The sequence below is a fragment of the Theropithecus gelada genome, chromosome 9 (assembly GCF_003255815.1).
Source record: "Theropithecus gelada isolate Dixy chromosome 9, Tgel_1.0, whole genome shotgun sequence".
NCBI classification, from domain to species: Eukaryota; Metazoa; Chordata; class Mammalia; order Primates; family Cercopithecidae; genus Theropithecus; species Theropithecus gelada.
Window position 1 is genome coordinate 35,973,786 of NC_037677.1, and position 22,978 is coordinate 35,996,763.

At 48.0% G+C, this 22,978-nt stretch overlaps 1 protein-coding gene across 6 annotated transcripts in view; it reads left to right on the plus strand.

The window, feature by feature from the left end:
- FRMD4A (FERM domain containing 4A) overlaps window positions 1-22,978 on the plus strand; it is a 695,424-nt gene that overhangs the window by 633,912 nt on the left and 38,534 nt on the right. For all 6 annotated transcript variants that reach the window (XM_025395888.1, XM_025395887.1, XM_025395886.1 and 3 more), the window contains 2 exons: window positions 3,532-3,670; window positions 10,944-11,085. In XM_025395888.1, coding sequence (XP_025251673.1) covers window positions 3,532-3,670; window positions 10,944-11,085 — 281 coding nt within the window. The remainder of the gene's footprint in view (window positions 1-3,531; window positions 3,671-10,943; window positions 11,086-22,978) is intronic.

Consider the following 22,978-nt stretch of genomic DNA (forward strand, 5'->3'; position numbering starts at 1 on the left):
GTGGTGCGATCATAGCTCACTGCAGCCTCCACCTCCCAGGCTCAAGCAGTTCTCCCACCTCAGCCTCCCGAATAGCTGGGACTACAGCCACACACCACCATATCCAGCATTTTTTTTTTTTTTTTTTTTTTTTTTTTGAGAGACTGGGTCTCACAGTGTTGCCCAGGCTGGTCTCAAACTCCTGAGCTAAAACGATCCTCCCATCTTGGCATCCCAAAGTGCTGGGATTATGGGCGTGAGCCACTGCCTGGAACCTGCCGAGAAGAAGGAACTCTTGGAATGTCACAAGAAACAAAGGAACCTGCTCTAGAGGACAAGTAGCTAGTATACAGGAGAGGCAGGATTTGAACCTAGGAGGTCTGGCCCAGAGCTCATGCACTTTCTCTACTGTACAGAAGGGCCAGCTATCGTGGGCCATGAAGGGTGAAGGACAGGGTCGCCAGAGGCCTGGCTGGTCAGGAAGGGAGAGGCTTGCCAGGAAGGAGAGGTCTGAGTGGGACCTGGAGGAATAACTAGGATTAAAGCCATGTGGTGGGCCCTCAGGGTGATATAAATGTCAGGTGGGAGCTTCTCAATTAGGATAAAGAAATGAGGGAGGGTCTGGCTGAAGGAAGGAGCAGATCTGTCTCCTCTCAGGCACACTCGCTCTGAGTACACCGAGTTAGCCTGCAGACAGGCAGGAATGGGGGAGAGGCCCAGGGAGGCCGGAGGTGGAGACCCGGGATGACTTCAGCATTAAAGACACACAAGGAAAGGAAATGGCTTCAGGTCAGTCACTTAGCATGGTGGCAGAGCCAGAGCTATGAGCTGTAAGGTCTTTCTTGCACTCAGTTCTCTTTTTCACATCCTAGTGGTGCCTTTTTTCTCTTGTATTGGTAGTTTTCTCTTGTATTTCACGTATTCATGAGCCACGTGTGAGTGTGTTACACGCATAGAACATGGAATGATCAAGGCAGGGTATGTGGGGTATCTATGGCCTTGAGTGTTTACTTTTTTTTTGCTTTTGAGACGGAGTCTCACTCTGTCCCCAGGCTGGAGTGCAGTGGTGCGATCTCGGTTCATTGCACCCTCCGCCTTCCAAGTTCAAGCAATTCTCCTTCCTCAGCCTCCCAAGTAGCTGAGACTACAGGTGTGCGCCACCACGCCCAGCTAATTTTTGTATTTTTAGTAGAGACGGGATTTCACCATGTTGGCCAGGATGGTCTCGATCTCTTGACCTCGTGATCCGCCCGCCTCAGTGTTGACTATTTTTACGTTGGTATCATTGCACGTCCTCTCTTCCAGTTACTTTGAAATGAAACTTGTGGTGCTTTTTAAGTTGAATGTGTCATCCTATTGCTTGTGGCCTTGCTTATTTGAGGTTAGGGAAGAGGAATGTGATTGGCCTCATGTTAGTTTGGTGTTCCGGGCTCAGCCCCTCCCCCAAGCCAGGCAGGGAGTCAGAACCGCAGTAATAGGATGGGCAGCGCCAGATGCAGTCATTTAATGAAGATGGAATTGATGGGAATCATTGAGGGCAGAGGCTGCTTTCTGGGCCGATGGGCTCAGGTGTGATTGCACCATTCCCTGTGGCGTACCAGACAAACACTGGGCACTTTCTCCCCCTGGGCATCCTAACTCAATGCTTAGCTTCATTCCTGAGCTTCTCCAGGCTGGGCCAACATTTCACTTCTAAGGTTTGGGCAAAATAGGAAGGGCCTGAAGCGAAAGATGAGGAGAGGAGATAAAGTAGTAATAGAGCAGGAGAAGAACTCTGAGTATCTGATTTAGACAGGGGAACTACCCGGACCTGACCAGCCACTTACCTCTTCTGCCCTCCTGGTACCTGAGAAATGGAGGTACCTAGCCTTGCACCGCCTTTCAAGATACTTTTCTTGTCTCATTCAGCTTTTCTGAGGGGGAAAAAAGCCATTCATTTATTTCCAAGAGCAGCAACTGCTATGGAAGCCAAGCTGGGAGCACAGATCCCTGTTTTCTTTTAAATTTAGCGAGACTGGGGAGGGATCCCTCCTCACTCTCACTGGCTCCTTTTTTCAATTATTTTCAACTGTGCGCTCTTTCAGTGCTGGCTTTTTTTTTTTTTTTTCTTCACTTTTGTTTGAACCGAAGGGAGAAAAAAACCTGTGTAGACTCAGTGTCATTACCCACCAGATTTGAATTTCTCCTTAAAAGTGAGGGTGAAGAAGACTCCACTTTAAATCTTAGCTCCCCCAAAGTAAGATATTGCCTGGCAGCTTTGTTTTCTTTAAGGGAAAATTAGCCATGAAAAAAAATGTTACTATTTGCAAGTGCTGATCACCCTCAGGTTTCTTCCAAATTAGATATGTTAGTCTTGAGAACACACATTTTGTTTCTGATATCCAGGTAAAAGGCCCCAAATCCCAGCCCACCTTCCCATCAACTTGTCACACATTTGCGCGCACACACACACATGCAAACACGCATTCTCAGGTTTCATTTGCAAAATAATCTGCCTATCCTATAAAATATACTTCACTAAGAGCATGACCATATAAGTCCTCCTGACTCCATGAATGTGGTGGATTACATGGAGATCAGCAGTTCCTGTTTTCACTTTTAAAGTCTGATGACTCCATGTAGGTTTAAAAATGTATAGAGAAGGCTAGGCACAGTGGCTCACGCCTGTAATTCGAGCACTTTGGGAGGCCAAGGCAGGTGGATCACCTGAGGCCAGGAGTTCCAGACCAGCCTGATGAAACTCTGTCTCTACTAAAACTACAAAAAATTAGCCCAGCGTGGTGTGGACACCTGTCATCCCAGCTACTTAGGAGGCGGAGGCAGGAGAATCGCTTGAACCTGGGAGGTGGAGGCGGAGGTTGCAGTGAGCTGAGATCATGCCACCACACTTCAGCCTGGGCAACGGAGCAAGACTCCGTCTGGAAGAGAGGGGAAAAAAAAAAAAAAAAAAGTATAGACAGAAGTTGGGGGAATTGGGGGTGGGCACATTTCTCTCTGCCTTTCCTCTCCTGATTGTTTGTACCCTCCCTGCCCTCTGAATAGATTAGAAATTGATCACCAAATCTTCAAGGAACATTGGGTTAGTTATGTAAGAAGTCCCGATTCCCTGGGACACTGTAGCCTGTGGTGATTAGAAAATAATTTACTCATCCCCACCGCTGGCACATTTCCTGTCTCACAGGGAGCATCACTGAAGGTTTTCCTGTCTGCGAAGTTTGTCTGGGCCCAGTGCCAGGTCCAAGATCGAAAAAGGACCATCCAGTGACCTAGAATGACCCACCTTATCCCAGACAAGGCCGAGACTTGGCCAAATTCTCAACTCTAGGGAGTCAGAAAATCAGAAGGTGGCCTTTGCCAGCAAGTGTCTCTGAGGTGTGTGTGAGTGTGTGCGTGCCTGAGTGTGTGCGCGCGTCTAGGTGTGTGTGAGAGCTCAGCTGTCACCTTTCAGCCAGGGCTTCTAGGACCCAGTGGGTTCTCTACAGAAGCTGTTGACTGAGAAATGGTTTCTCTCAACAGAAATGGGTTTGAACCTTGTGATTCTTGCTTCCCCAGGGCTTCAGTGACAAGGAGGACGTTTGGGCACAGCGGCATTGCCGTGCACACGTGGTATGCATGTCCAGCATTGATCAAGTCCATCTGGGCTATGGCCATAAGCCAACATCAGTTCTATCTGGACAGGAAGCAGAGTAAGGTGAGTGACCAGACCTCTCACCAAGCCCTCAGCCAGCTTAAGAGCAACCCGGGCCATTGTCTGCCTCTCTCGGTTTAGGAATGAGAATCGGACGGGTTGGGGAGGTACCATGTCCCTTGCCCAGGTCCGTACCTTGCACAGGTACAGGCTTGCCTCTTAGGGTTACAGGTGGGAGGGTTGAGACCAGCTCTTCAAGAGGGCACATTCCATGCAGCTTGGTCCAGGGGGCTCTGACCACCATCGAGCGGCTCAAGCTGCTGACTACAGCCAGCTAGGCCCCTTTTGAGGAATTCCCACTGTGCTTTTGGCCCTCGGGAGACTCCCCTAGCAGTGTGAAGGCAAGCCCTTTTTGGTGTTTAAACAGTGCTATACTATCTTCGTTTTGAAAAGAAAAAAGTAATCGTTCTCAAGGAATAGACACCACCTAACTGTTTAGGGTAATTGCTGTGAAAACCCGCAGGCGGTTCCAACTGCCAAGTCCTTTTTTTTTTTTTTTTTTTAAATGCAAAAACGGAAACGTTAAAAAAAAAAAAAAAAAAAAAAAAAAAAAAAGCAACCACCCTGTTTCCCTAAGGTAGACCTAGAGCCTGGGGCCTTGGTAAACAGTCCTCCTCCAAGGAGATGTCACCACCCCCGACTCTGGGCACGCAGCTGCGTTTTCTGGTGGGTGAGAGGATGACGTCTCCTTGGTTCACACAGGGCTTATATCAACACTCTGCCCCCTCTTCCTCCAGCCCTGTCTCCCCAGACTCCCCTGTCAGCCCCCCACAAGCCGCTCCCATTCATTCTCCCTCAGGGGAAGAGCCCTGCCAAGATGGCCCTGCAGCTTCTGTCAAGATCCTGCTGGCTTTGGCTTGGGGAATACAGACTGAGGTCACCCTGGGCCCCGGGCTAGTGATTTCTAGCAGTTTCTGAGGATTTCCCTCCATCGTGTGAGTTCTTGGGAGAAGGTGGCAGGACGCTCCACTTACTGGGCACAAGGGTCACTGCATCGGTGCCCTCTCGGGTTCTTTCTCTTTTGCCATCTTATCCATATTTTAAGGGGTTTCTCTTTTTCTGGGGAAGAGGAGAGTGAGTGAGTTGAGGATCAAGGGAGAGGTGATAAGAGAAAGATAGAAAAGAGGACAGGGCTGGGCACAGTGGTTCACATCTCTAGTCCCAGCACTTCGGGAGGCCAAGGCAGGAGGATCACTTGAGCTCAGGAATTTGAGACAAGCCTGGGCAACATAGTGAGACCCTCGTCTCTACTAAAAGAAAACAAAAAAAGAGAACAGGAAGAAATGAAACAATCCTTTTAGTTATAATTCAGTTTTAAATCGGGGTCTGTCCCCTGCAGCCATCATTTTCTCCTTTGTAAAATATTTTGTCCTCTACTTCTTTCTGACCCCCTTTTTGGCCATTTTCTGGGATGAATGAGTGCAGGACAGAGAATTTGTGTTGTTAGGAATAATGAGAGTATTCTCCACAGCTCTTCTGGCATTGATGGGTCCTAGTCCTAGCACAAGGATTTGAAGTTCGATTAGATCAAAAGAAATGCGGCCAAAGGTTTTTGACTCATGCTTGATATTGACACAGTGGGTGCGTGTCAGGGTTTTGCTGTCCAGGGGCAAGAGTTGGAGGTGGACACCTGAGAACATTAATTTCATCCTCTATGGTTGGGTGATGGATGCTGCAGGTTAGGGGATTGGGCAATGCTCCTGAACCCCACTGCCAATTCCCCTTGAGGGCAGACCCCCCACTCACTGTACCACAGTGTGGAAGGAGGAAAACGCGTATCTCGCCTTGAGAATAGCACAGCGTTGGTTGTTCAAGCTCCTCCCCTCTGCTCTGGTTTTTGCATAGGGGGTCTCTTGAGCATCTCAAGAAGCTTGTTTTATGGCTTTCCCACCACACCCTGGAAGATGGTCTCCTGCAGTTGGCAAGCCTTGTTATTCAACAGGCTAACAGGTCAACTCACTGACACAGCAAGTACATCTTAAAGAGAAATGATTGGCCAGGCGCCATGGCTCATGCCTGTAATCCCAGTACTTTGGGAGGCCGAGGAGGGCTGATCACTTGAGGTCAGGAGTTCGAGACCAGCCTGGCAAACATGAGGAAACCCCATCTTTAGTAAAAGTACAAAAAAAAAAAAAAAAGTCGAGCATCGTGGCAGGCACCTGTAATCTCAGCTACTGGGGAGGCTGAGGCAGGACAATTGCTTGAACCCGGGAGGCAGAGGTTGCAGTGAGCTGAGATCACATCACTGCACTCCAGCCTGGTTGACAGAGTGAGACTCCATCTCAAAAAAAAAAAAAAGAAAAAAGAATTATTGTAGATGACTTAGTAACAAGACGTGTCTTTTAGGAGGCAAAACCAAATGCCCATAGCATCAGGAATGTTTCAGCTGTCCCTTTTGTAAAAGTAACCCTTGGGGACTGAAGAAAATGCCCATGCTCCCAGGAGGACAAGGAGAACATTTCCCAGGAAGCCTGGCATGCTCACATATGCCCTAGAGCCCTCACACTTCTCACAGGACCCGATTCCCCAGCCTGCAGTGATAGGTGAGGATCGCGACCCTCTACGTGGGAACTGGAGGCCTCTTTTCCAGCTCTGGGACCCTGGGTGGGTCTTTCATCATTGGTGCTTTCCTTCCCCAATTAGCAGCAAAGGAAATTCCTGACCTCAACTAGTGATTGGTCAAATGGCACCACGTTTGTGAACTTGCTTGAGGAAATACGTGCCATCTTTTACTAATGTCATTGTTAATCTAGCATACTATCCCTGGCCAACACTTGCTTGAAGTTTAAATTCTCTAAAAGGTCCGCAAATTAAATCAGAGATGATGACATACCCTTTGGGAATTACATTACAACACCTTTTTGTTTCCGGAATGTTCTTTATAGAACAGTGATGTGATTCATCTCTGATGGGCAGCACGGCCTCTGGGTGAGTGATGGCCAACAGGGCTGGGACAGAGAGCTTCGTAATATTTCTAGGCAGCCAGTTCTGGCTGGCATCCTGGTCACTGCTCACACTCTACTATACTGGGACGTGCCAACCATTCCTTTCTCTGAAGAGCTTCAGCAAAGCCCAGGCCCCCTAAATGGTGTTTATCAACCCAGAGAGACCAGTGCAAGGGTGGGGAGCCATGAGCGTTCAGGGGCTTCCCTGACACTCGGTTATTTTCTTCTTTCAGGGTCACTGTGCAAATCATTTAAGGAAATCTCTCCTCCTTTCTCTCTGCCTGTCTCTCCCCCCGCCGCCCTTCCTCCCTCCATCAGCTCTCCACGCATATGCATCAAGAAACCATTCTACCATCTAAGACAGGGCGGAGGGAGGCTGTGCTGGTTGGTTATTTGTAGCTCCTTCAGAATGAGAAGCTGCGCAGGCACCAATTGTAATTGGTAACTTCTGTGCTGACCCCAGAGATCAGAAATGTTGTCTGCTAGATCCCAGCAGCCTCGGAAGCCCAGAGCCAAGGAATGTCTTAGAGACTTTGCAGGAAAATATTTGAAAGCTCAAAATGTTTAGAGTCAACGTTAGACACTTTTCCCTCTGAACTCAGAGTGGGGACTTCTTGAATTGGCCCCCAATCCAAACGTCTTTCCTTCTTCCTAATCTTTTTTGTTTCTCCCTGATGCAGTTCTCCATTTTATTTAGGGTCAAAGGGGGACAGGGACATTGAAGTTTTGTTCCCACAGTGTCAGAAGACCGAGTCACATGTATCAGGCAAGACTCCCAGAGCAAAATGTTCTGGAGTCTGGGGACTCCTTAAGTTTGGCCCAGAGACCTGCCTTGCAAAGAGAGACTCTCCCTGACAATGCCCATGTCCTCCCGGTCCTCTCCACCTAGTCTGTTATGTCACTGTGATATTTCCATTCTAGAAAGAATCTAGGCCAGGCACAGTGGCTCATGGCTGTGATCCCAGCACTTTGGGAGGCTGAGTCGGGCGGATCACCTGAGGTCAGGGGTTTGACACGAGCCTGGCCAACATGGCAAAACCCTGTATCTACTAAAAATACAAAAATTAGCCAGGCGTGGTGGCCCACACGTGTAGTCCCAGCTACCCAGGAGGCTGAGGCAGGAGAATTGCTTGAACCCGGGAGGCAGAGGTTGCAGTGAGCCGAGATCGCGCCACTGCACTCCAGCCTGGGCAACAGAGTGAGACTCTGTCTCAAAAAAAAAAAAAAAAAATCCAGTGGCTTCCTAAAGCTTCCAGGAATCTAGTCTCTTTTAGGAAGGATGCCTTTTGTTTTCATATTTTTGTTTTAAGAATGATGTGTGGCAAGAGTTCTGGTATGACAAGGGGGACAAGTTTTTCATGTGATTTATGAGGTCCTCAAAACATCTGGTTGGGCCATCAGTCTAACCTCGGTTAGCAAATTACAGCCAGGCCCCAATGCAGATCCTATTCTTACTGCGATGGCCTTTACATAAATTGTCTACTTTCGTTATCTCAGCTCTGGGATGTGGATTTTAAGACCTCCATTTTACAAACGCGTATCTGAGGATCAGGAAGGTGAAGGGTCAAAGTCCGATAGTGATTCACTGGGAAGAGCCAAGGTTCTAATTCAGGTCTTGTTTTGAGACAGAGTCTCACTCTAGCACCCAGACTGGAATGAGATCAGGCAGTGGCGTGATCTCGGCTCACTGCAACCTCCGCCTCCTGGGTTCAAGAGATTCTTCTGCCTCAGCCTTCCAAGTAGCTGGGATTACAGGCATGCACCACCACGCACGGCTTATTTTCGTATTTTTAGTAGAGACAGCGTTTTGCCATATTGGCCAGGCTGGTCTCAAATACCTGGCCTCAAGTGATCCACCCACCTCGGCCTACCCAAAGTGCTGGGATTACAGGCTTGAGCCACGACGCCCGGCTCTAACTCAGGTCATTCTGACTTCAGAGCCCAGACCCTTCGCCCAGCGCTGAATTGGTCTAGGCCTTCGTGAGTTATTGTTACATCACCGTTTGGGAGTGGGCTACTTTTTATTAGAACCTGGGTCTCCGTAACAGAGTGGTGCAGTAAGAAAGGAAGTCATGGATTGTACTCGCCATGCTTGCTTAGAGGGTAAAACTCAACCAGATGGGTGCAATTGATAGGCTGTGTCAAATTGAAATCAAAGGCCCTTTTCCTTCCTTCTGCGGCAAGCCAAAATCCTTCGAGGGCCTGGCAGCCAGGATTGTTTTATGAACAAGAAAACTCACCTGAGGAAGTCGTCTTGGGTCTGAATGCAAGGAAAAACGTTGAGGTTAGGAAGGAAGCATAAGTCGAGGAAAGGCTCATGGGGTGGGGAGGAGGAGGAGGAAGAAGACAGTTCACACTAGGTGAAGAAAACAAGCACCATGTCTCAGCGTTTCCTCCCGCCCACGGACTTCCATCATGTTAACATGAGGTCGGAAGTTGTCCTTGCCAGTGTGGACAGCAACATCGAGGGCAGAGGAAGCGCAGAGCTGCAGGCGTTCAGACAGCCCTGGCTGGACAGTAAGGGCCCCTGGGCCCCCCTGGGCGCGGAAGGAAGGCTGTACACAGGGCATCCAGGAGCGGTGGGTCCACACCCCTCCATGGTCTTCGCTACTGCCCCTACACCTGCTTTCTCCTGCGTGGGAACGACCTTGTGTTCCACAGGCCAGGCAGGAAGCTACAATGATCAACCTCACCCAGTTCCACCCATGCGTGTGCTGTAGACGGTGGCCGCAGAAAGGACAGATGAGCAAGTGACCATTTCTAGTTGTTTTCATGAAGTTCAGCGTACTGGCAAAGCCTGTCGCCCAAGCACACTCACAAAAAGTTGATTTCCTGAAGAAGAAAACAAGCAGACATTTGACACACGTGTGGGAAATGCAAACACATTGTCACTACCGAAGGTGGAAACTGGAGCAGGTAGCCTTATAAAAACCACTGCTTTAACCACTGCTTTGGCTGGGCGCAGTGGCTCACGCCTATAATTCCAGCACTTTAGGCTGCTGTGGCAGGCAGATCACTTGAGGTCAGGAGTTTGAGACCAACCTGGCCAACACTGCAAAACCCTGTCTCTTCTAAAAATACAAAAATTAGCTGGGCGTGGTGGTGGACACCTGTAATCCCAACTACTTAGGAGACTGAGGCAGGAGAACCACTTGAACCCAGGAGGCAGAGGTTGCAGTGAGCCAAGACTGGGCCACCGCACTCCAGCCTGGGTGACCGAGACTCTGTCTCCAAAAAAAAAATAAAATAAATTTAAAAACCACTGCTTTTAGGAATGTAAATGTGAACACAGACCTTTTTTCTAATTATTCTCTCCTGCTGTGACTTTTAACCAAATAGAGCCAATCAACGTGGATTAAAGGGAGTGTCGGGCACACGCACTTAGGTGTCAAAATACAAGCAAAGCACCATGTCACACATTCATTGGTGGGACCCCAGAATCCAAATGAGCAGTTTTTCCACAATCCTGCACCCTGTGATTGCAAGTCTAAAGAGCTGTCATTGTCATTTCTCTCTCTTTTTTTTTAAGAGACAGGGTCTCACTTTGTTGCCCAGGCTGGGGTGCAATGGTGCAATCACAGCTCACTGCAGCCTCCAACTCCTGGGCTCAAGCAGTCCTCCTGTCTCAGTCTCCCAAGTAGCTGGGACTACAGGCATGCACCACCACACCTGGCTAATTTTTTTATTTTTTGTAGAGATGGGATCTTGCTATGTTGCCCAAGCTGGAGAACCACTGTCACTTCTCCATCAGCTAAACTTTCTGTGACCACATGGCAAACCATTTAAGAGGCTTAGTTTATGTCTTTCACAACACTGAAAACCATTTTATCCTCCTTGTTTAAGCACCAAATAATTATAACCACGGTGTTTATTGAGAGCTGTGTGCCAGGAAGACAAGGAGGAAGAAGGGAGGACAGGGGAGTTGGGAGGGGAGGAACACCCTTCCCACACTTTCTCTCCTTTGACCCGAACCAACCCCTGGGTGCTGAGTGGCATCTACCCTGTTTTGTGGCTGGGAATAATAAGGTTCAATGAGACTGTCACTTTTCCTAAATCAGGACATTGTCTTAAGCACACCGCAGTGCAGCCTACAGAATCAGAGGCTTAGAACATCCTCCCTCGGTGCAGCTCTCGAGCTGCTTCTGCTCTTTGCAGAGAGTTTTGGTGATTAATGATTAGGCCAAGGGATGCAAACAAAAATGCTGCACGTCAGTCAGGGAGATAAGTCCCTTTGTGGAATGTCAAGACGGTGAGCAGGGGCCGGCGAGGGATGACTGTCCCCTCCGCAAGGTGAGCGTCACTTCTTTGACCTGCTTCCCTTTCCATTCCAGTCCAAAATCCATGCGGCACGCAGCCTGAGTGAGATCGCCATCGACCTGACCGAGACGGGGACGCTAAAGACCTCGAAGCTGGCCAACATGGGCAGCAAGGGGAAGATCATCAGCGGCAGCAGCGGCAGCCTGCTGTCTTCAGGTAGGCAGAGGCCAGCTGGAGGGATGCCCCCCTGAGCATGGCTGGGACCCCAGAGGGGACCCAGGAAGGTGGGGAGAGCTGCAGCAGGGGAGACTGCTGGACGAGCTGCTCCAAAGCTGGCTCTGCTTTCCAGACCAAGTTTGGGATCCAAATGCGAATCTGAGAAAACTGCTCCGAAGCATCAAATAATGGAAGGGGGAAAAAAAAAAATCAGTAGAACCACGCAGTGCAGGAAGGCCTGCTGGTCACACTGAAGTGTCTTCAGGTACCCCCCAGAGCCTTTCAGAATGCCAATGGCAAGCTGTCGGGAATGTCAGGTCCAAGGGTGGACAAGTGGAGTCCGCTCATGTACCCACTCGTGTGTTGTGAATTTCAGGATCTGGTGCCAGGAGACACTGCATTCTACTCCCAGGTGGGTTTTTCCGGCTTTTACAAATGCAGAATACTGTCTCCATCGTGTCACAGGGCGTGGTTTCTCCATTCAGGGCCTTTTGAAATTGCGAGTCAGAGATCTGGTTCCGCCGTCCGCTTCCGCCAGCCTTGGCCATGTCATTTTGTCTTTTGATGTTGGGAGGGACAGAGGAGTTCCAAGGTCCTGGATCTGGCTGACTTAAAAAGGGGGGTGCCATTCACTGAAATGGCAAGAGGAGGAGTGGGTTTGAAGGAAGGAGGGAGGGAGGGAGGCAGCTGTGGTTTGGAAATGTTAGAAAAGTGCATTGTGGCCAGGCATGGTGGCTCACACCTGTAATCTGGGCACTATGGGAGGCCGAGGCTGGAGAATCACTTGAGGCCAAGGAGTTTAAGACCAGCCTGGGCAACATAGTGAGACCCCATCTCTACCAAAAAAAAAAAAAAAATAGGTGTGGTGGCACATCACCCATAGTTCCAGCTGCTTGGGAAGCTAAGGAGGGAGGAGCGCTGAGCCCTGGAGGTTGAGGCTGCAGTGAGCAATGCACTGCACTCCAGCCTGGGTGACAGAGTGAGAGCCTGTCTCAAAAAACAAAACAAAAAGAAAAGTGCAGCATGAGAAAAAACCTGATTGATGTAGGAACCGTGCAGCTGTCTCTGAGCCATGCAAAGAAGGCAAGAAGTCTTCCCTGGTAATTTATATTACTATATATAGTGGCTGTAAACAATAACAAAAAGGAAAAGACAGGAGAGGAAGAGGAGCTAAAAATTGTCTCATTAGCTTCTGGGCTGGTGTGATCCAATCATAGCCAGGAAAAAGTTTAAAGGACCAGAGAGAGGACAGACATCCTTCCTGGACTGAGAGGCGAGGTTACTGTTCTGGTGAGTGGAGCATTAAGTTCAGGGCCCCTCCTTGGACAGGCTGAGGCCCTGAGGGGACCTTAGCAGTGTGTTCACACAGTCATGTGTTTTCATAAAATCTGTGAACATAATACATTTTGTATTATTTTTCTTAAATAGAACCGCTAAAGGCCGGTGCGGTGGCTCACGCCTGTAATCTCAGCACTTTGGGAGGCTGAGGCAGGTGGATCACCTGAGGTCAGGAGTTAGAGACCCATCTGGCCAACATAGTGAAACCTCATCTCTACTAAAAATACAAAAATTAGCTGAGTGCGTTGGTGCGCACCTGTAATTCCACTACTCAGGAGGCTGAGGCAGGAGAAACACTTGAACCCAGGAGGCAGAGGTTGCAGTGAGCAGAGATCGTGGGCGACAGAGCAAGACTCTGCCTCAAAAAAAAAAAAAAAAAAAAAAAAAAACCACTAAAATTATATAAGCTTCAAGCCCCATAAACCTAGATCTGCCTCTGCCACATCACCTGGGGTTCACTGTCAACCCCTCCCTGCCTTAGGTTCTTCGAAAATGTGACATCCGAAAAAATGGGCTTAACGCTCATTCTTTCTGAGGCTTGGGAGTTTGCCAGGAAGACTGCAGAGAATGTTGTCTTCAAGGATCAAAGAGAATGAAATTCAAAGCCCAAGACCCCTACCTCGAATTACAGCCGCTCCCAGTCTCCTGCTGAATGACCCAGAGCAGAGTCAGAGCCAACACCTTGTTTGTGTTTTAAACACAACCTACAGTCGTTTTTTCCTAACCCCGGGAAAACCCAGTGTCAGATTAGAGAGGCTGCATCTCTCAGCCCACCTTCCCCCTAGCACAGGGAATCCGGCTGACTTCAGCTTGGATTCTTGAAGCTCAGTGGTTCTCAAACTTCGGCGTGCATCGGAAGCGCTTAGAGGGCTTGTCAAAACACCTCTGGAGCTCCTGATTCTGAGGGTCTGGCGAGAGCCTGAGAATTTACACCTGTAACAAGTTTCCAAGTGAGGCTGATGCTGCTGGTCTAGACACTAATTGGAGAGACTCTCGTTACTGAGGAAGAGACAAGCTTGAAGTGGGTGTGTTGTGCAGGATCATAGAACCCAAGTATGCCCAGTTTTAAGCCCATGTCCTAGTCCATCTGCACCGGCCCCCTTGTATCTGGCAGACTCCAGGGGGCACCAAGGCAACAATTTACCTTAATAGCAGCTATAGATGAGGCTGTGAACAGGACCCCCAAACCTCCTGAAATGAAATTGACATCATGCACTCATCAGAAATGAAATCTGGCTGGGCGTGGTGGCTCACGCCTGTAATCCCAATACTTGGGGAGGCCAAGGCAGGTGGATCGCTTCAGGCCAGGAGTTTGAGACCAGCCTGGCCAACATGGTGAAAGCCCATCTCTACTAAAAATACAAAACTTAGCCAGCATGGTGGTGCACACCTGTAATCCCAGTTATTTTCGAGGCTGAGGCAGGAGAATCACTTGAACTCGGGAGGCAGAGGTTGCAGTGAGCTGAGATCATGCCACTGTACTCCAGCCTGGGCAACAGAGCGAGACTCTGTCTCAAACACACACACACAGAGAGAAATGAAATCCAAGCGTCTTTAAGACTCGAAAGCAGTACGTCTCTATGCCCACAGGCTGGACATTGCTAATCAACCTGGTGGGCTAGAAGAGAAATCCTAAGAAAATCTTCCTGCCTAATCCACCTGTACACCTAATAGATAAGCATGGGTATACCAAGACATTGAAGTGATCTTCAAACGCTTCATCATTCAGCACTGGGGCCCCAGGCTAAGGTGATTAGGAGTTAGTAGCAGCAGCTGGGGCCACTTTCAGAGTGGCTCCCATTGTCAGCTTCAGTGCCCTCAGCCCTTTCTGCAGCTGCACAGCTGAGCAAGAAGAAACCCTGGCGAGAAGGTGAGAGAGCCCCATGACTCAAGCCGAGGGCAGGTCCCACTCTTACCAGCCCTGCAAGTTTGAGCCTGGAAAACATCCTTTAATGCCAGGGTGGAGGCTCCTTGGGGTGCCCCACACCCACCTCCTGTGACTTAGGAGAACCAAGACAGTGGAGGAACACACCGCAAACGGGAAACATTCCATCAGGGAACAAAGGGAATTTCTAGCACCCCTAGATCTTGTTCTCCCTCCCACCGGGATGGCTGACGGCAACCCGTGTTTCCCTGCACCAGGAGGATAAAGCTTTCCCCAGTGAAAGCATTGGCAGTGCCATCTGGAAGGGGCTGATTCCACATCCCTTGCAATGGGGAAATCCAGCCTTGGCCTGAAGATCGAGGTGGCTGGCTCATCTCCACCCCCTTCTTCCTACCTTTCTGCCCTCTTGCCTAGAATGTGTTCCCACAAAGGGGACAAGCCCCGCTGCTTGCAATTCCAGGACAGCTCTGATTGTTACCACTCTTCTTACTACACTTGCTGGATTTTATTTTCTGACGTTCATTCAGAAAAGGTGATACATATAACCCAGTATCCAGTTTGGTCAACTGTTTTCTCTCTTTCAGCTCCTCATTAGATAGTATCTAATAATTGTTCCTTAAAAGCATTTTGAGAAACTAGTCACCATTTCAGAATTTTCTTTTCTAGCACTTGCCCAGTACCCAACACCCAATAGGTGTTTGATGCACAGTTATTGAAATTAAAATAAATTGTGAAGGATACTAGTAAGACTCCTGCATGTGCGTGCTTTAGGAATCTTCAGCCCAGCACAGCAGCTCACACCTATTTGGGAGGCCGAGGCCGGCGGAGGTGGTGGGAGGGACGATGTGGGTATCACTTGAAGCCAGGAGTTCTAGACCAGCCTTGGCAACATGGCAAGACCCCATCTGTACCAAAAAAGAAAAATCTTTTTAATATGGCTGGACATGGTGGTGCGTACTTGTATTTCCCACTACTTGGGAGGCTGAGGCTGGAGGATCACGCGAGCCCAGGAGTTCAAGGCTGTAGTGAGCTATGACGGCATCACTATACTAAAGCCTAGGTGACAGAGTGAGACCCTGTCTCTAAAAAAAAAAAAAGAAAAGAAAAGAAAAAGAAAAAAGAGAGAAAGAATCTTCTAATCTTCTATGTTCCTAGAGTGTACAGTACCTTGGGCCTTGCTGGTACCTCCCATAGGATCTGCCTCCAGTGTTTTTTCCCAAATTCTACTGTAAGCCTTTATCACACTAGTATGCGACCTTTAAAGTTTGTGTCGCGTCAGTCTCCTCTTGCAGTAGTGTCCATCCTTGTTATCTTTCATTCCTCCGACCCTCATCTGTACCCAAATCATAGTGTGTCTGAGCCATGTCACAACACTGCAAGAGTTCTGCGGTATAAACATTTCTGCTAGCTCCCAACTCTGCCAGGTACTATACACAGCATTTTAAGAAGTTATAGCCCCCGTCCCTGCAAAGAGTTTGTGTACTGCTTATTGATGAAAAAAAAAAAAAAGACATAAAATGTTGATAAACTGTTAGTAACTTTGAAGGTGGTTTGCCTATTTAAGGACACATAATTACCTTTAAAATTACTGAAGTCTAGTACTTGGTATCTGAGGCCTCAGATGCTAAAGAAATGAAGAATGTCATTGATACCTATTAAAGAAGCCAGGCCAGCCACAATGGCTCAGGCCTGTAATCCCAGCACTTTGGGAGGCCAAGGCGGGCAGGAGTTGGAGACTAGCCTGGCCAACATGGCGAAACCCTGTCTGTACCAAAAATGTAAAAATTAGCCGGGTGTGTAATTACACACCCGTAATCCCAGACACTTGGGAGGCTGAGGCAGGAGAGTTGCTTGAGCCTAGGAGGCAGAGGTTACAGCGAGCTGAAATTCCACCACTGCATTCCAGCCTGGGAGACAGAGCAAGACTCTGTCTCAAAAATAAGTAAATAAATAAAAAATAAAGAAGCCAATATCCATATCTACCAATGTCCTGAGCCACGGATTAGCATTTCAAATAAAAAAGTCAACATAGTTGACTGTAGATTTTGCTTCATTTTTATTGTTTAAAGCCGAGATCCATCACCAGATTCTTGACAGTCCTGCTGATCACATTGCAGGTGACTCAACGGTGATGACTTCAACTTAAAGCAATTGATTAAGGCTTGAGATCGGGGCCCTGAATCCTGCAGTAGTGATATGTGGAGCTGTCCCCTGTGAGACCCTTTAGACCTGTATTTAAGTGGAGACCCTTAGAGATGGTGAACCATCTGAGTCAGAGCTGTAAGCCTGTGATGGAAGAAAAGGAATGAAATCCCTGCCTCCTCCGGCACTGACTGGCATTCAGATGGGAGGAAGGTCGTGGAACTCACGTCCTGAATCCATTTGCGCAGGGGCTCAGTGCCTCTGTTATTGACCATTGGAGGGGAGTAGGCAGGGTGCATTGGATTCACTCTGCCCTGTGACAGTCCCGTGATTGCTTCCACATTTGTAGCTGCGTCTATTGCTTTTGCTGCTAGGTCTTCAGGTAACACATTTCCAGAAGGTTCAGGTACAGTTTGGGAGGACAACTATGAATTCAAACCATCTGGTTAAGACATGTTCAGGGTTTTTAAAAAAAAAAAAAAAAAAAATCCAAAATCCATGTTGTAGGAACTTGAATGGGTTTATTCCTTCCTTCCCATCTTGTATTACTTGAAATTCCAGAAAATATGGGAGGGGAGAAAAAAAGGAATAACAACAAAAGCAGCAATAATTGGGTGTATCATTGTAGGTGAAGACACATGGCCCCTTCGTAGCTTGTCTGAAAGTGGGAAAGAGCCTAAGATTTGTTCTAAGTGTTGTTTTGGGGATTTGCCATCAGAAAACAGCTCATTCATTCATTCAATTTTTTGAGACGGAGTCTCGCTCTGTTGCCCAGTCTGGAGTGCAGTGGCATGATCTCAGCTTGGTGCAACCTCTGCCTCCCAGGTTCTCTGCTATTCTCCTGCCTCAGCCTCCTGAGTAGCTGAGACTACAGGTGTGCACCACCACATTTGGCTAATTTTTGTATTTTTAGTAGAGATGTTCATGATGACCAGGATGGTCTTGAACTCCAGCTCAAGTGAGCTGCCTGCCTCGGCCTCCCAAAATGCTGGGATTATAGGCGTGAGCCACCACACCTGGCCCAGCCATCAGAGAACAGTTCCAATTTCAGTGGGGGTTAGGAGAGTTAGTTTTTGTTCTCAGGCTTTTTAAAGAAAAGAGCACAAACCGACTTAGGAAATACCCAGTGTGCTGCAGGGTCGTGTGGCTTGTTGCATTAACCACCCAAACGAAAAAATGGGACAACAACCTTTATTAAATGGGATGATGAGGCTGCTCTCGGCTTCTTGACTGGAAGTCTAGGGCCATAAAAGACCCATTCTCTACAAAACTAAGGGATATGTTGTGTTTTCAAATAGGAATTTGGCTATGTGATTACTGAGATGTCCATTGAGTCATCTGCAGTGTGGTCAGCAAGATTGGGAAGAATCTGGTGATGGATCTTGGGTTTAAAAACTAGAAAATGAACCAAAACCCGCAGTCTGTCATTGTACCCTGGCTCTGATACTTTCCGTTCTGGGAGAAAACAGGTTGTGTTAAACGTGGGCCCGGCATTGCCTGGGATCCGTCCACATTCAGTCCTCAGCTGTTGACACACTCCCATTCTCTGAATGCTAGCACTTCCTCCCATTGTTAAGGAAGTTTATTAATAACTAATGTAACAATGAGGGTGCCAGCTATCTGACATCTCTCCAAACAGAGAGGGGAGCCGATAGGCTCTGCCAACATCATGATGGCGGCTGTGTTCAGCTCAAAGTTCACTGCCTTGCACTGGTATAAATCACGCGGCATTTTTCGGTTTTGTCTTCATCCCTTCTCTTTTGCCCTTCCTCCTTCTCCTCCCTATATCTCTCTTCCTGGCCTTTTAAAGTTCTCCGTTACCCATGGCCTGTGGCCTCTCCTTTTAGGTCTAACAATGGACAGGATTCCAGGGGCCTTAATTTTGGTCATAGCCTCTGCTCTGCCGCAGGGCGCAGCCAAAGTCGGACTGTGCCAGAGTTTGTTTATGCTGGACTGTGTGCCCGGGGAGAGCTGCGAAATCTCTTTCTGGGGAATGGATGGTTCTGGACGTGTTTGAGCAGGACTGGCCTGAGTCAAAATTGAGAGGGAGACAGAATCGTCATCCCTTTCTGCCCTTATTTTGGGGGAAATAAAAACAGTCATTTACACAGGTATATGTATGCCCTCAGGTGTTACTAATAAAGGAATATTTGCCCACTGAAGAGAACCAGGACCGAATGACAATGTGGAACCTAAATGAATGACTTTCCAATGATAATTTTTTTTTTTTTTTTTTTTTTTTTTGAGACAAGGTCTCGCTCTGTCACCCTGAGTGCAGTGGCGCAATGCTAACTCACTCCAGCCTCAAACTCCTGGGCTTAAGGGATCCTCCCGCCTCAGCCTCCTGACGGGGTAGGACTGTGATGAAATTTAAATACTGAAAAGGAGATATCACTATCACTTCCCACAAGCATTTTTCTGTTCCCATTTAGGGCCAGCCCTCTGTTCCAGTACTCCTTTGCTGGGAGCACAGAACAAGGATGACTGAAATTCAGTTAATCTGCAAATGTTGGTATTGCAGTAGCCTAACAAGCTTGGAGCCAGAAGTTAGGACAGCTCCCTCATTTCACAGCCTAAGAAATGGAAACTGTAGGATTTACAAACCATAGTTTCAACTGGGTATTTTACTGGATACTGCTAATTTTTGTAATTGAATGTTCAGTTTTGTTTTTTTTTTTTCCCCTCTCCTCTCTCTCTCTGTTAAATTACATTTGCACTCTTCACCAAGGTTCAGTGAGCCATGGAGTCTAGCCAGAAAGCAAAGCTCTTCCAGAGACTTCCAGCCACCATCAAAAGGCGCTTGCTTTTCAAAGAGCTTCAATTTCAATGCTCTCTGAAATGAACTATTTTATTTCTAAAATTTCTAAGCCTGATGAAAAGTTCTCCAAGCATGCATTTTTTCATGTTAAAAATCACATTTAATTCTCTATAACGGTCCCCAGAGATGACACATTTATCCCGCAGTCTGCAAAATGGCATTATTTCCCGTGGTCTCCTGGGACATATTTTATGTAAGGAATTCATCACTGAGGATTTGTCAAGGAAATAAATATCTTTTTATCATAAAGAAGAATTCTAACCTCTTCCTCGTGTTTATTCCTGGGGTGTCTGCCAAAACTTTTCCTTACAGCTTCTACTGATCTGCTGGGAATATGCCTTCTTCATTTTTTTTTTTCTCTAAAGGTCTAAAGAGACGGGTTGTCATTTCCCTTCTTTAGTTCTGGAACAACAGATTCCTTTCTTCTTTGGAGCACTGTTGGCTTCGAATTCTCCCCTCCTTCCAGAGAGGAAAGCACCCCTTCTCTGTCTTCTGAAATCAGTGGCTGGTCGTCAATATCTCCTCTGTGTCAAAAACAGATGAGCCACGCGTGGCTCCTGACAGCGTCCTCCGGGCAGAATGTACGCTCATATCCGGTGCTGAGTCGCCCGGGGTCTTCTGAACAATCGGAGCATTTCTGGCTCGCGGCTGAATGAGGCTGTCCTTCCATGTGTCCGCCGGCCGGGAGAAGAGCTGCTGTTTGTGCTGCTGGCATTCCCTCCACATCCGCCCCTCCACACCCAGCTGTCCCCGGCTGGAGTCTGGAGTTCCCCGGCTAGAAGCTGGGAAACCCACAGTGACACAGGCAGTGTCTCCAGGGTCTCAAACAATGTCCACAGCATTGGGAAGTTCACTCCATAGATTTCCAAATACCCCTGAAAATGGCTTTCTGACTTGGCATGAGTCACTCCATCTCTCTCTCTGCTTGGATGGGAATTGTCTCTGTAGGGTCAGCTCTTTTTATCTTCCTCGTTGGCCAGATTATTAGTGACCTAGTTCAATAAAAATCCTTTGGATTAGGATTGAAATGTCATAAGGTCGCCGAAAACAACAGGTTCTATTTTTAATCTAGTATCATTCAAGTAGACATTTTCCTCCCGATAACTGGGAGGAAAGATTTTTTGCTGGAGAACTGACCTGACACTGTGTTTTCTTGACAGTATGTCAGAGACAGGCTTAACCTTCTCAGAGAGACAATAAAAAAAGTCACCCAGCTGGGCGCAGTGGCTGACGCCTGTAATCCCAGCACTTTGGGAGTCAAGGCAGGCAGATCACTTGAGGTCAGCAGTTGGAGACCAGCCTGGCCAACATCGTGAAACCTAGTCTCTACTAAAAATAGAAAAATTAGTCAGGCGTGGTGGCGTACTATAATCCCAGCTACTTGGGAGGCTGAGGCAGGAGAATCACTTGAACCCAGGAGGTAGAGGTTGCAGTGAACTGAGATCACACCACTGCACTCTAGCCTGGGTGACACAGTGAAACTCCATGTCAAAAAAAAAAAAAAAAAAAAAAATTCTGAACTATGTATGGCCAGCTACAATCCAGGTTAATTACCCGGTCAGCTTCCGGTTGTGGGTTCCGCCTTCCACCTTCTATGGCAACTAGTACCTGTCTCATTCTTTTTTGCCTATTTAGAGACAGGGTTTCACTCTGTCACCCAGGCTGGAGCGCAGTGGCATGATCATAGCTCAGTGTACTCTCAAACTCCCAGATTCAAGGGATCTTCCTGCCTCAGCCTTTTGGGCAGCTGGGACTATAGGCGCTCACCACCACACCCAGCTAATTTTTTTTATTTTTTATTTTTTTAGAGACGGGGTCTCACCATGTTGCCCAGGATAGTCTCAAACTCCTGGTGTTAAGCAATCCTCCTGCCAGGGCCTCCCAAAGTGCTGGCATTACAGGTGCAAGCCACCGTGCCCGGCCTATTGTTGTGGTCTGCTCTCTTCTGCCTCCTGGCGGGCAGGTCTGAGTGCTGGATGCATGTCTGCTGTTCATGTCTATCCCACAACACCTTGCACATGGAAGGGGCTCCAGAGGCTTCTGTTAGTCAGGTGTGGTGGCACGCTGTAATCCCAGCTACTCGGGAGGCTAAGGCAGGAGAATCACTTGAACCCAGGAGGCGGAGGTTGCAATGAGCTGAGATCACACCACTGCACTCCAGCCTGGGTGATCCAAAGAGCCCCTGCCCTGCTTCCTGCTCTTAGGTTTTGATGCTTGCACTGTTATGCAAGGAGCCCCGGCTTGGGAGGCAATGTGACTGCCTTCTACACAGGTTTACTAGGGCAACCCAGCTGCGATCAAGACAGAAAGCTCCTACCCGTGTTGAGCTTTTATGCAAGAGGCAAAAGACAGAACAGCAGAATTAGACTCCCAGTTCAGCCTCCCTCTGACTCTGACCTTCTCTATGAAAATGGGAGACCGGGCGCGGTGATTCACGCCTGTAATCCCAGCACTTTGGGAGGCCGAGGCAGGTGGATCACGAGGTCAGGAGTTCAAGACCAGCCTGACCAATATGGTGAAACCCCATCTCTACTAAAAATAGAAAAATTAGCCAGGCATGGTGGCGTGCGCCTGTAGTCCCAGCTACTCAGGAGGCTGAGGCAGGAGAATCACTTGAACCCAGGAGGTGGAGGTTGCAGTGAGTCGAGATCGTGCCACTGCACTCCAGCTTGGGTGACAGAGCAAGACTCCATCTCAAAAAAGAAAAAGAAAAGAAAAAGAAAATGGGGTAATGTCTCTGTGAGGATTCGGTGAAGTACAGTAGGTAGGAAGCTCCTGTTTAGGAGTTCTGTAAAAATTCATTTCCTTACCCTTCTCGTGAGCTTCCTGAATTGATGTGGCCACGGTGGGTGGTACGTCTGCAAGCATTCCACGTTTCCTTGCTTGTCCACTAAATAGACTTTCTCATCTACATTTTGGAGCTCTCCGAATTGGGATGCAGACTCCTAATAAAGGCTAGAAATAGTGGTGGGTTTCAGATGGGGCGTTGCTTTGTTGCCCAGGCTGGAGTGCAGTGGTGCAATCACAGCTCACAGTAGCTTCCACACCTCGGCTAGAGCAGTTCTCCCACCTCAGCCTCCAGAGTAGCTGAGACCACAGGCATGCACTACCCTGCCTTACTAATTTTTGTTTTAATTTTTGTAGACACAAGGTCTGGCTATGTTGCCCAAGCTGGTCTCAAACTCCTGACCTGAAGCAGTCGTCCCATTTTGGCCTCCCAGAAGTGCTGGGACTCTAGGTGTGAGCCACCACCCCGGCCTCACTTTTTAATAGAAAGAGTAACTAGTATTCACGTAACACTTAATGTATTCTCACCTCTCTTCCAAGCATCTTCTAAGCGTTTATCCCTTTTAATTCTCCCCACTTTTGAAGAAGTGCTATTTCCATTCCCATTTTATAGGGGAGGAAACAGACTTCAAGAGATTGCACAACCTTCCCAAGTCCCCACAGCTGGTAAACGGCAGTGCTGGAACACACACCCAGCCCTGTTAACTCAAAACCACTGGTGTGGGCTTTTGCTTTAGAGGAGGCTACACACCAGTTTGTGTTTTCTAAAGAATATTCAGGATACTCATAAATCTGAGTGTTGACTGAAACTTTACCAAAAAAAAAAAATATATGTATGTATCTATATATATGTGTATATATATGTAGATATTTGTGCATTACACGTATCTTTTAAAAAACATGTTGAGATCACCTCTGTTTTT